We start from the raw sequence: 13087 nt of genomic DNA on the forward strand, positions 1-13087 counted from the left end.
AGGCAAATGGTATGTTGGCCTTCATAGCGAGAGGATTTGAGTATAGAAATAGGTATGTTTTACTGCAATTGTACAGGGCGTTTGTGAGGCCTCACCTGGAGTATTGTGTGCAGTTTTGGTCTCCTTATCTAGGAAGGATATTGTTGCTATGGAGGGAGGGCAGCGAAGGTTTCCCAGGCTGATTCCTGGGATGGCGGGACTGACGTATGAGGAGAGATTGAGTCGGTTAGGATTAGATTCATTGGAGTTTAGAAGAGTGAGAGGGGATCTCATAGAAATGTATGACATTCTGATAGGATAGATTCAGAAAGAATGTTGCAGATGGTGAGGAAGTCCAGAACGAGGGGTGATAGTTTGAGGATAAGGGATAAACCTTTTAGGACTGAGGTGAGGAGAAATGTTTTCACCCAGAGAGCGGTGAATCTGTGGAATTCACTACCACAAAAAGTAGTTGAGGTGAAAACATTGTGTAATTTCAAGAAGAAATTAGATATAGCTCTTGGGGCAAAAGGGATTAAGGGATATGGGGGGGAAGGTGGGATCAGGGTATTGATTTGATGATCAGCCATGATCATAATCAATGGCGGGGCAGGCTCGAAGGGCCGAATGGCGTCTTCTTGCTTCTATTTTCTACGTATGGTTCGGGGTAGATGGGAGGATAGAATTCGAAACACAATCCATGATCATATTGAATGGCGGTGCAGGCTAGAGGGGCTGAATGGCCTCCTCCTGCTCCTAACAATGAAAGGCCAGGTCTTACCTATCAGCGGAGTGTGGGTTGAGTTACTGGGCAACAGGTCCTTTACGATGACGAGGAACACCGAATACCCCAACATGAGGGTCATCTTAAAGGAGGCGCGGTCAAAACTGTGAGTGGGCAGGTAGAAGCTCATGATGTCGGTCGCCATGAGGAAGGCGCTGGGAATGAGCAGGTTCACTATGTAAAACATCGGTCTTCGCTTTATCGTCACCTGCGGGGGAGAGAGGTGAGGAACTGCATGAGGATTTGTTCCAGACACTCAACAAGAGCAGCACTGGAAGCACAGAAATAAATTACACCAAATACAAAAGTTAGAGAAATACATGCTTCATAATCGCCAAGTTACAAAGGGGCTTGATCAGGTCGATGCAAAGAATAGGTTTCCACTTGTGGAAGAAGCCAGACCTTGGGGCCAGGAATATAGTATAGTCGGCAAGTAATCCAATCGGGAATTCAGGGGAAACTTGTTTACCCAGAGAGTGGTGAGAATTTGGAACTCGAGACCACAGGGAATAGTTGAATCGAATAGATGTATTTAAGGAATATCTGGGGAAATACATGAGGGAGAAAGGGAAGGCCGATAGACTGATGGATTGGGGGTGGGAGGAGACCTTTGTGGAGTATAAACACCAATGGTGCTGTTAATAGCCTGTTTCTGTGCTGGGAATTCTACGTCGTGCTGGATAATATTCAATTCTGTGTGTTTGGATAGCGGCCATTAAATATTGCAGAAGAGAATAAGAAATACATTTTTGCTTTTTTGTAAGTTTTCATTTCAGAATTATCCTCCCTTTCAAGTGCCAACCCTTGCAGGGCTGGGAACCCCTTCTACCTCGACTGAAATACCCATCCTCGAGTGTGAATAGTGACTTAGAAACTAGGAGCAGGAGCAGTAATAATAATAATCTTTATTGTCACAAGTAGGCTTACATTAACACCGCAATGAAGTTACTGTGAAAAGCCCCTAGTCGCCACATTCTGGCGCCTGTTCGGGTACACAGAGGGAGAATTAAGAATGCCCAATTCACCTAACAAGCACATCTTTCGGGATTTGTGGGAGGAAACCGGAGCACCCGGAGGAAACCCACGCCGACACGGGGAGGACGTGCAGACTCCGCACAGACGGCGACCCAAGCCGGGAATCGAACCTGGGAGCCTGGAGCTGTGAAGCAACAGTGCTAACCACTGTGCATTCGGCCCTTCAACGGAGGCTTCACAGTAAGGTTCGCACCTGAGCCTCAGCCCGTGTCACAACACAACCACTTCCCAGGAGAAGTCACCAATAGCAATCAGCAATGGAAACCCTCGCTGATTTCTTTCCCTCTCTCGCTCTCTCTCTCCTGTTTTAGTAACACTGTGGTTGAGGGATTTCAGTTACGTGGCAAGGCTGGGATTTGCTCTCCGTAGGGCAGCACGGTAGCACAAGTGGCTAGCACTGTGGCTTTACAGCGCCAGGGTCCCAGGTTCGATTCCTGGCTTGGGTCACTGTCTGTGCGGAGTCTGCACGTTCTCCCCGTGTCTGCGTGGGTTTCCTCCGGGTGCTCCGGTTTCCTCCCACAGTCCAAAGACATGCAGGTTAGGTGGATTGGCCATGATAAATTGCCCTTAGTGTCCAAAAAGGTTAGGAGGGGTTATTGGGTTACGGGGATAGGGTGGAAGTGAGGGCTTAATTGGATCGGTGCAGACTCGATGGGACGAATGGCCTCCTTCTGCGCTGTATGTTCTATGTCCTAAAGTAGAGGGAGATGTAGCAGAGGCACTCAAAATCGTAATGGGTTTTGGTGGAGTGGAGAGATTTCAAAGGGATAGCACAGACATGATGGGCCAGACAGCCTCATTTCTGCTGCATGAATCTGAGCCCAGCTGTACGGAGGTTGGTTGAAGAATCTCAGCCACCAACTGAAAATGCCTCCAGAAACCAGCAGAGCCCGAGATCTGAACCTGGGGCCTTGATTCCTCTCTCCCTCCCTGGACTGGGAGGAGCGAGGCAGCACAAAGATTTACCTCCCATGATACATAATGATAGCTTGCCCAGTCGTCCAGGAATTTCTGCTCAGAAGCCTCAATCTGGAGGAGCTCCCACTCTCCTTTGCTTGCAAATATTTTCTTGGATTTGGAGGTGACCTCCTCCGAGGTCCGTTTGAGGTGTAGTTTCGCATCGTAATCTGCAAAGCAGGAGGCTTGGGTTGTCAGAAAGAAAAACCTTCATTTCCACAGCACCGCTCCCAACCTCGAACGTGCCAAAGCCACCGCCAATTCATTGGCCGGGACCCTGCGATATCGCGGCCAAGTGTTGACACCGGCGTCAAAACCTGCGCGAGCGACGCCGGCGCCAACGGGTCTCCAGGCCCGGTCATTCTCCTGTTCTTCGGGGGATAGAACAGCTCCGGAGTGCTGTGCGCTGCTCCGGCGCCGAAAGGCAGCCCTGCACGGCCGGCGAGGGTGCACGCATGCGCGAGATGGCCGTCTCCGTGCTGGCCCCCGCGCAACATGGCGGAACCCTACAGGGGCCCGGCGCGGAAGAACATACACCCCCCCCCCCCCCCCCCCGGAATGCGCGCGCCAGCTGATCAGCAGCCCTCAATCGTGGGCCTGGCCCCCGTGGCGGACCCACCCCCCGGAGCCGGATCCCTCCCGCCCCCTCTACCAGGACAGCCCCTGCAGCCAGAACGCCGAGATCCGACCGGGTGGGACCGTATGTTAACCACGCCGGTGGGCCTCGGCGGAACTCAGCGGGCACTCGGCCCGTCGAGCGTGGTGAATCGCCGGGGGGGGCGCTTTCAATAGCCCGCAACCGGCGCCGCGGCGACCGCGCGATCCAGCATCAGAGCGGCGTGGCGGGATTCTCGTACCCCCCCCCCCCCCCGGGCTAGTCTGCGACACGGCTCAGGCTCGGAGTGTCCCGGCCATTACTTGTGAAATGTCGGCCTTGATCTTGCCCCACAGGCCGTCTTTTTGGCGATGGGGCATGTAAACGACCCACCCCGTCCATCCCCAAACTCACCCCCAAAATAGAGAAGGTAGCCGTGCGGTAAAATACGCAGCATGCCCTGCTACATTTACATCAGTAATCGAAGGTCAATTAGGCTTGTCACCCAGGTGGTTGGCCCAATAATACACTCCCTCTACACTGTCCCCATCAAACACTCCCAGGACAGGTACAGCACGGGGTTAGATACAGAGTAAAGCTCCCTCTACACTGTCCCCATCAAACACTCCCAGGACAGGTACAGCACGGGGTTAGATACAGAGTAAAGCTCCCTCTACACTGTCCCCATCAAACACTCCCAGGACAGGTACAGCACGGGGTTAGATACAGAGTAAAGCTCCCTCTACACTGTCCCCATCAAACACTCCCAGGACAGGTACAGCACGGGGTTAGATACAGAGTAAAGCTCCCTCTACACTGTCCCCATCAAACACTCCCAGGACAGGTACAGCACGGGGTTAGATACAGAGTAAAGCTCCCTCTACACTGTCCCCATCAAACACTCCCAGGACAGGTACAGCATGGGGTTAGATACAGAGTAAAGCTCCCTCTACACTGTCCCCATCAAACACTCCCAGGACAGGTACAGCACGGGGTTAGATACAGAGTAAAGCTCCCTCTACACTGTCCCCATCAAACACTCCCAGGACAGGTACAGCACGGGGTTAGATACAGAGTAAAGCTCCCTCTACACTGTCCCCATCAAACACTCCCAGGACAGGTACAGCACGGGGTTAGATACAGAGTAAAGCTCCCTCTACACTGTCCCCATCAAACACTCCCAGGACAGGTACAGCACGGGGTTAGATACAGAGTAAAGCTCCCTCTACACTGTCCCCATCAAACACTCCCAGGACAGGTACAGCACGGGGTTAGATACAGAGTAAAGCTCCCTCTACACTGTCCCCATCAAACACTCCCAGGACAGGTACAGCACGGGGTTAGACACAGAGTAAAACTCCCTCTACACAGTCCTCATCAAACACTCCCAGGACAGGTACAGCATGGGGTTAGATACAGAGCAAAGCTCCCTCTACACTATCCTCATCAAACACTCCCAGGACAGGTACAGCACGGGGTTAGATACAGAGTAAAGCTCGCTCTACATTGTCCCCATCAAACATTCCCAGGACAGGTACCGCACGGGGTTAGATACAGAGTAAAGCTCCCTCCACATTAACCCCATCAAACACTCCCAGGACAGGTACAGCACAGGGTTAGATACAGAGTAAAGCTCCCTCTACACTATCCCCATCAAACACTCCCAGGACAGGTACCGCACGGGGTTAGATACAGAGTAAAGCTCCCTCCACATTAACCCCATCAAACACTCCCAGGACAGGTACAGCACAGGGTTCGATACAGAGCAAAGCTCCCTCTACATTGTCCCCATCAAACACTTCCAGGACAGATACAGCACGGAGTTCGATACAGAGCAAAGCTCGCTCTACATTGTCCCCCATCAAACATTCCCAGGACAGGTACCGCACGGGGTTAGATACAGAGTAAAGCTCCCTCTACACTATCCCCACCAAACACTCCCAGGACAGGTACAGTATGGGGTTAGATACAGAGTAAAGCTCCCTCTACACTGTCACCATCAAACACTCCCAGGACAGGTACAGCATGGGGTTAGATACAGAGTAAAGTTCCCTCTACACTGTCACCATCAAACACTCCCAGGACAGGTACAGCACGGGGTTAGACACAGAGTAAAGCTCCCTCTACACTATCCCCATCAAACACTCCCAGGACAGGGACAGCATGGGGTTAGATACAGAGTAAAGCTCCCTCTACACTGTCCTCATCAAACACTCCCAGGGCAGATACAGCACGTGGTTAGATACAGAGTAAAGCTCCCTCTACACTGTGCCCATCAAACACACCCAGGACAGGTACAGCACGGGGTTAGATACAGAGGAAAGCTCCCTCTACACTATCCCCATCAAATACTCCCAGGATAGGTACAGCACAGGGTTAGATACAGAGTAAAGCTCCCTCTACACTATCCCCATCAAACACTCCCAGGACAGGTACAGCACGGGGTTAGATAGAGAGCAAAGCTCCCTCCACACTAACCCCATCAAACACTCCCAGGACAGGTACAGCACGGGGTTAGATACAAAGTAAAGCTCCCTCTACACTGCCCCCATCAAACACTCCCAGGGCAGGTACAGCACGGGGTTAGACACAGAGTAAAGCTCCCTCTACACTATCCCCATCAAACACTCCCAGGACAGGGACAGCATGGGGTTAGATACAGAGTAAAGCTCCCTCTACACTGTCCTCATCAAACACTCCCAGGACAGATACAGCACGTGGTTAGATATAGAGTAAATCTCCCTCTACACTGTGCCCATCAAACACACCCAGGACAGGTACAGCACGGGGTTAGATACAGAATAAAGCTCCCTCTACACTGTCACCAGCAAACACTCCCAGGACAGGTACAGAACGGGGTTAGATACAGAGTAAAGCTCCCTCTACACTGCCCCCATCAAACACTCCCAGGACAGGTACAGCACGGGGTTAGATACAGAGAAAAGCTCCCTCTACACTATCCCCATCAAATACTCCCAGGATAGGTACAGCACAGGGTTAGATACAGAGTACAGCTCCCTCTACACTATCCCCATCAAACACTCCCAGGACAGGTACAGCACGGGGTTAGATACAGAGTAAAGCTCTCTCCACACTAACCCCATCAAACACTCCCAGGACAGGTACAGCACGGGGTTAGATACAGAGCAAAGCTCCCTCTACACTATCCCCATCAAACACTCCCAGGACAGGTACAGCACGGGGTTAGATACAGAGTAAAGCTCCCTCTACACTATCCCCATCAAACACTCCCAGGACAGATACAGCACGGGGATAGATACAGAGTAAAGCTCCCTCGACACTGCCCCCATCAAACTCTCCCAGGACAGGTACAGCATGGGGTTAGATACTGAGTAAAGCTCCCTCTACACTGTCACCATCAAACACACCCAGGACAGGTACAGCACGGGGTTAGATACAGAGTAAAGCTCCCTCTACACTGTCACCAGCAAACACTCCCAGGACAGGTACAGAACGGGGTTAGATACAGAGGAAAGCTCCCTCTACACTATCCCCATCAAATACTCCCAGGATAGGTACAGCACAGGGTTAGATACAGAGTAAAGCTCCCTCTACACTATCCCCATCAAACACTCCCAGGACAGGTACAGCACGGGGTTAGATACAGAGTAAAGCTCCCTCCACACTAACCCCATCAAACACTCCCAGGACAGGTACCGCACGGGGTTAGATACAGAGTAAAGCTCCCTCTACACTATCGCCATCAAACACTCCCAGGACAGGTACCGCACGGGGTTAGATACAGAGTAAAGCTCCCTCCACATTAACCCCATCAAACACTCCCAGGACAGGTACAGCACAGGGTTCGATACAGAGCAAAGCTCCCTCTACATTGTCCCCATCAAACACTTCCAGGACAGATACAGCACGGAGTTCGATACAGAGCAAAGCTCGCTCTACATTGTCCCCCATCAAACATTCCCAGGACAGGTACCGCACGGGGTTAGATACAGAGTAAAGCTCCCTCTACACTATCCCCACCAAACACTCCCAGGACAGGTACAGTATGGGGTTAGATACAGAGTAAAGCTCCCTCTACACTGTCACCATCAAACACTCCCAGGACAGGTACAGCATGGGGTTAGATACAGAGTAAAGTTCCCTCTACACTGTCACCATCAAACACTCCCAGGACAGGTACAGCACGGGGTTAGACACAGAGTAAAGCTCCCTCTACACTATCCCCATCAAACACTCCCAGGACAGGGACAGCATGGGGTTAGATACAGAGTAAAGCTCCCTCTACACTGTCCTCATCAAACACTCCCAGGGCAGATACAGCACGTGGTTAGATACAGAGTAAAGCTCCCTCTACACTGTGCCCATCAAACACACCCAGGACAGGTACAGCACGGGGTTAGATACAGAGGAAAGCTCCCTCTACACTATCCCCATCAAATACTCCCAGGATAGGTACAGCACAGGGTTAGATACAGAGTAAAGCTCCCTCTACACTATCCCCATCAAACACTCCCAGGACAGGTACAGCACGGGGTTAGATAGAGAGCAAAGCTCCCTCCACACTAACCCCATCAAACACTCCCAGGACAGGTACAGCACGGGGTTAGATACAAAGTAAAGCTCCCTCTACACTGCCCCCATCAAACACTCCCAGGGCAGGTACAGCACGGGGTTAGACACAGAGTAAAGCTCCCTCTACACTATCCCCATCAAACACTCCCAGGACAGGGACAGCATGGGGTTAGATACAGAGTAAAGCTCCCTCTACACTGTCCTCATCAAACACTCCCAGGACAGATACAGCACGTGGTTAGATATAGAGTAAATCTCCCTCTACACTGTGCCCATCAAACACACCCAGGACAGGTACAGCACGGGGTTAGATACAGAATAAAGCTCCCTCTACACTGTCACCAGCAAACACTCCCAGGACAGGTACAGAACGGGGTTAGATACAGAGTAAAGCTCCCTCTACACTGCCCCCATCAAACACTCCCAGGACAGGTACAGCACGGGGTTAGATACAGAGAAAAGCTCCCTCTACACTATCCCCATCAAATACTCCCAGGATAGGTACAGCACAGGGTTAGATACAGAGTACAGCTCCCTCTACACTATCCCCATCAAACACTCCCAGGACAGGTACAGCACGGGGTTAGATACAGAGTAAAGCTCTCTCCACACTAACCCCATCAAACACTCCCAGGACAGGTACAGCACGGGGTTAGATACAGAGTAAAACTCCCTCTACACTTTCCCCATCAAACACTCCCAGGACAGGTACAGCATGTGGTTAGATACAGAGTAAAGCTCCCTCTACACAGTCCTCATCAAACACTCGCAGGACAGGTACAGCATGGGGTTAGATACAGAGCAAAGCTCCCTCTACACTATCCCCATCAAACACTCCCAGGACAGGTACAGCACGGGGTTAGATACAGAGTAAAGCTCCCTCTACACTATCCCCATCAAACACTCCCAGGACAGATACAGCACGGGGATAGATACAGAGTAAAGCTCCCTCGACACTGCCCCCATCAAACTCTCCCAGGACAGGTACAGCATGGGGTTAGATACTGAGTAAAGCTCCCTCTACACTGTCACCATCAAACACACCCAGGACAGGTACAGCACGGGGTTAGATACAGAGTAAAGCTCCCTCTACACTGTCACCAGCAAACACTCCCAGGACAGGTACAGAACGGGGTTAGATACAGAGGAAAGCTCCCTCTACACTATCCCCATCAAATACTCCCAGGATAGGTACAGCACAGGGTTAGATACAGAGTAAAGCTCCCTCTACACTATCCCCATCAAACACTCCCAGGACAGGTACAGCACGGGGTTAGATACAGAGTAAAGCTCCCTCCACACTAACCCCATCAAACACTCCCAGGACAGGTACCGCACGGGGTTAGATACAGAGTAAAGCTCCCTCTACACTATCGCCATCAAACACTCCCAGGACAGGTACAGCACGGGGTTAGATACAGAGCAAAGCTCCCTCTACATTGTCCCCCATCAAACACTCCCAGGACAGGTACAGCACGGAGTTAGATACAGAGTAAAACCCCTTCTACACTGTCACCATCAAACACTCCCAGGACTGGTACAGCATGGGGTTAGATACAGAGTAAAGTTCCCTCTACACTGTCACCATCAAACACTCCCAGGACAGGGACAGCACGGAGTTCGATACAGAGCAAAGCTCGCTCTACATTGTCCCCCATCAAACATTCCCAGGACAGGTACCGCACGGGGTTAGATACAGAGTAAAGCTCCCTCTACACTATCCCCACCAAACACTCCCAGGACAGGTACAGTATGGGGTTAGATACAGAGTAAAGCTCCCTCTACACTGTCACCATCAAACACTCCCAGGACAGGTACAGCATGGGGTTAGATACAGAGTAAAGTTCCCTCTACACTGTCACCATCAAACACTCCCAGGACAGGTACAGCACGGGGTTAGACACAGAGTAAAGCTCCCTCTACACTATCCCCATCAAACACTCCCAGGACAGGGACAGCATGGGGTTAGATACAGAGTAAAGCTCCCTCTACACTGTCCTCATCAAACACTCCCAGGGCAGATACAGCACGTGGTTAGATACAGAGTAAAGCTCCCTCTACACTGTGCCCATCAAACACACCCAGGACAGGTACAGCACGGGGTTAGATACAGAGGAAAGCTCCCTCTACACTATCCCCATCAAATACTCCCAGGATAGGTACAGCACAGGGTTAGATACAGAGTAAAGCTCCCTCTACACTATCCCCATCAAACACTCCCAGGACAGGTACAGCATGGGGTTAGATACAGAGCAAAGCTCCCTCTACACTATCCCCATCAAACACTCCCAGGACAGGTACAGCACGGGGTTAGATACAGAGTAAAGCTCCCTCTACACTATCCCCATCAAACACTCCCAGGACAGGTACAGCACGGGGTTAGACACAGAGTAAAGCTCCCTCTACACTATCCCCATCAAACACTCCCAGGACAGGGACAGCATGGGGTTAGATACAGAGTAAAGCTCCCTCTACACTGTCCTCATCAAACACTCCCAGGACAGATACAGCACGTGGTTAGATATAGAGTAAAGCTCCCTCTACACTGTGCCCATCAAACACACCCAGGACAGGTACAGCACGGGGTTAGATACAGAGTAAAGCTCCCTCTACACTGTCACGAGCAAACACTCCCAGGACAGGTACAGAACGGGGTTAGATACAGAGGAAAGCTCCCTCTACACTATCCCCATCAAATACTCCCAGGATAGGTACAGCACAGGGTTAGATACAGAGTAAAGCTCCCTCTACACTATCCCCATCAAACACTCCCAGGACAGGTACAGCACGGGGTTAGATACAGAGTAAAGCTCACTCCACACTAACCCCATCAAACACTCCCAGGACAGGCACCGCACGGGGTTAGATACAGAATAAAGCTCCCTCTACACTGTCACCATCAAACACTCCCAGGACAGGTACAGCATGGGGTTAGATACAGAGTAAAGATCCCTCTACACTGTCCTCATCAAACACTCCCAGGACAGGTACAGCACGGGGTTGGATACAGAGTAAAGCTCCCTCTCCACTGTCCCCATCAAACACTCCCAGGACAGGTACAGCACGGGGTTAGTCACAGAGTAAAGCTGTCTCTACACTGACCCATCAAACACTCCCAGGGCAGGTACAGCATGGGGTTAGATGCAGAGCAAAGCTCCCTCTACACTGTCACCATCAAACACCCCCAGGACAGGTACAGCACGGGGTTAGATACAGAGTAAAACTCCCACTACACTGTCACCATCAAACACTCCCAGGACAGGTACAGCACGGGGTTAGATACAGAGTAAAGATCCCTCTACACTGTCCTCATCAAACACTCCCAGAACAGGTACAGCACGGCGTTAGATACAGAGTAAAGCTTCCTCTACACTGTCGCCATCAAACACTCCCAGGGCAGGTACAGCACGGGGTTAGATACAGAGTAAAGATCCCTCTACACTGTCCTCATCAAACACTCCCAGGACAGGTACAGCACGGGGTTAGATACAGAGTAAAGCTCCCTCTACACTGTCCCCATCAAACGCTCCCAGGACAGGTACAGCACGGGGTTAGATACAGAGCAAAGATCCCTCTACACTGTCCTCATCAAACACTCTCAGGACAGGTACAGCACGGGGTTAGATACAGAGTAAAGCTCCCTCTACACTGTCCCCATCAAACGCTCCCAGGACAGGTACAGCACGGGGTTAGATACAGAGTAAAGATCCCTCTACACTGTCCTCATCAAACACTCCCAGGACAGGTACAGCACGGGGTTAGATACAGAGTAAAGCTCCCTCTACACTGTCCCCATCAAACGCTCCCAGGACAGGTACAGCACGGGGTTAGATACACAGTAAAGATCCCTCTACACTGTCCTCATCAAACACTCCCAGGACAGGTACAGCACGGGGTTAGATACAGAGTAAAGCTCCCTCTACACTGTCCCCATCAAACACTCCCAGGACAGGTACAGCACGGGGTTAGATACAGAGAAAAGCTCCCTCTACACTGTCCTCATCAAACACTCCCAGGACAGGTACAGCACGGGGTTAGATACAGAGTAAAGCTCCCTCTACACTATCCCCACCAAACACTCCCAGGACAGGTACAGTATGGGGTTAGATACAGAGTAAAGCTCCCTCTACACTGTCACCATCAAACTCTCCCAGGACAGGTACAGCATGGGGTTAGATACAGAGTAAAGTTCCCTCTACACTGTCACCATCAAACACTCCCAGGACAGGTACAGCACGGGGTTAGATACAGAGGAAAGCTCCCTCTACACTATCCCCATCAAATACTCCCAGGATAGGTACAGCACAGGGTTAGATACAGAGTAAAGCTCCCTCTACACTATCCCCATCAAACACTCCCAGGACAGGTACAGCACGGGGTTAGATAGAGAGTAAAGCTCCCTCCACACTAACACCATCAAACACTCCCAGGACAGGTACAGCACGGGGTTAGATACAGAGTAAAGCTCCCTCTACACTGTCACGAGCAAACACTCCCAGGACAGGTACAGAACGGGGTTAGATACAGAGCAAAGCTCCCTCTACATTGTCCCCCATCAAACACTCCCAGGACAGGTACAGCACGGAGTTAGATACAGAGTAAAACCCCTTCTACACTGTCACCATCAAACACTCCCAGGACTGGTACAGCATGGGGTTAGATACAGAGTAAAGTTCCCTCTACACTGTCACCATCAAACACTCCCAGGACAGGGACAGCACGGAGTTCGATACAGAGCAAAGCTCGCTCTACATTGTCCCCCATCAAACATTCCCAGGACAGGTACCGCACGGGGTTAGATACAGAGTAAAGCTCCCTCTACACTCTCCCCACCAAACACTCCCAGGACAGGTACAGTATGGGGTTAGATACAGAGTAAAGCTCCCTCTACACTGTCACCATCAAACACTCCCAGGACAGGTACAGCATGGGGTTAGATACAGAGTAAAGTTCCCTCTACACTGTCACCATCAAACACTCCCAGGACAGGTACAGCACGGGGTTAGACACAGAGTAAAGCTCCCTCTACACTATCCCCATCAAACACTCCCAGGACAGGGACAGCATGGGGTTAGATACAGAGTAAAGCTCCCTCTACACTGTCCTCATCAAACACTCCCAGGGCAGATACAGCACGTGGTTAGATACAGAGTAAAGCTCCCTCTACACTGTGCCCATCAAAC

General features: G+C 51.2%; 1 protein-coding gene across 2 annotated transcripts in view; it reads right to left on the reverse strand.

The window, feature by feature from the left end:
• The window catches only part of LOC140389538 (5-hydroxytryptamine receptor 3A-like), a 110843-nt gene that overhangs the window by 15749 nt on the left and 82007 nt on the right, over window positions 1-13087 (reverse strand). For both annotated transcript variants that reach the window (XM_072473734.1, XM_072473733.1), the window contains exons 6-7: window positions 2765-2925; window positions 761-971 (exon numbers count right to left, since the gene is read on the reverse strand). In XM_072473734.1, coding sequence (XP_072329835.1) covers window positions 761-971; window positions 2765-2925 — 372 coding nt within the window. The remainder of the gene's footprint in view (window positions 1-760; window positions 972-2764; window positions 2926-13087) is intronic.

Source organism: Scyliorhinus torazame, chromosome 14 (assembly GCF_047496885.1).
Source record: "Scyliorhinus torazame isolate Kashiwa2021f chromosome 14, sScyTor2.1, whole genome shotgun sequence".
In the NCBI taxonomy this organism is placed as follows: Eukaryota; Metazoa; Chordata; class Chondrichthyes; order Carcharhiniformes; family Scyliorhinidae; genus Scyliorhinus; species Scyliorhinus torazame.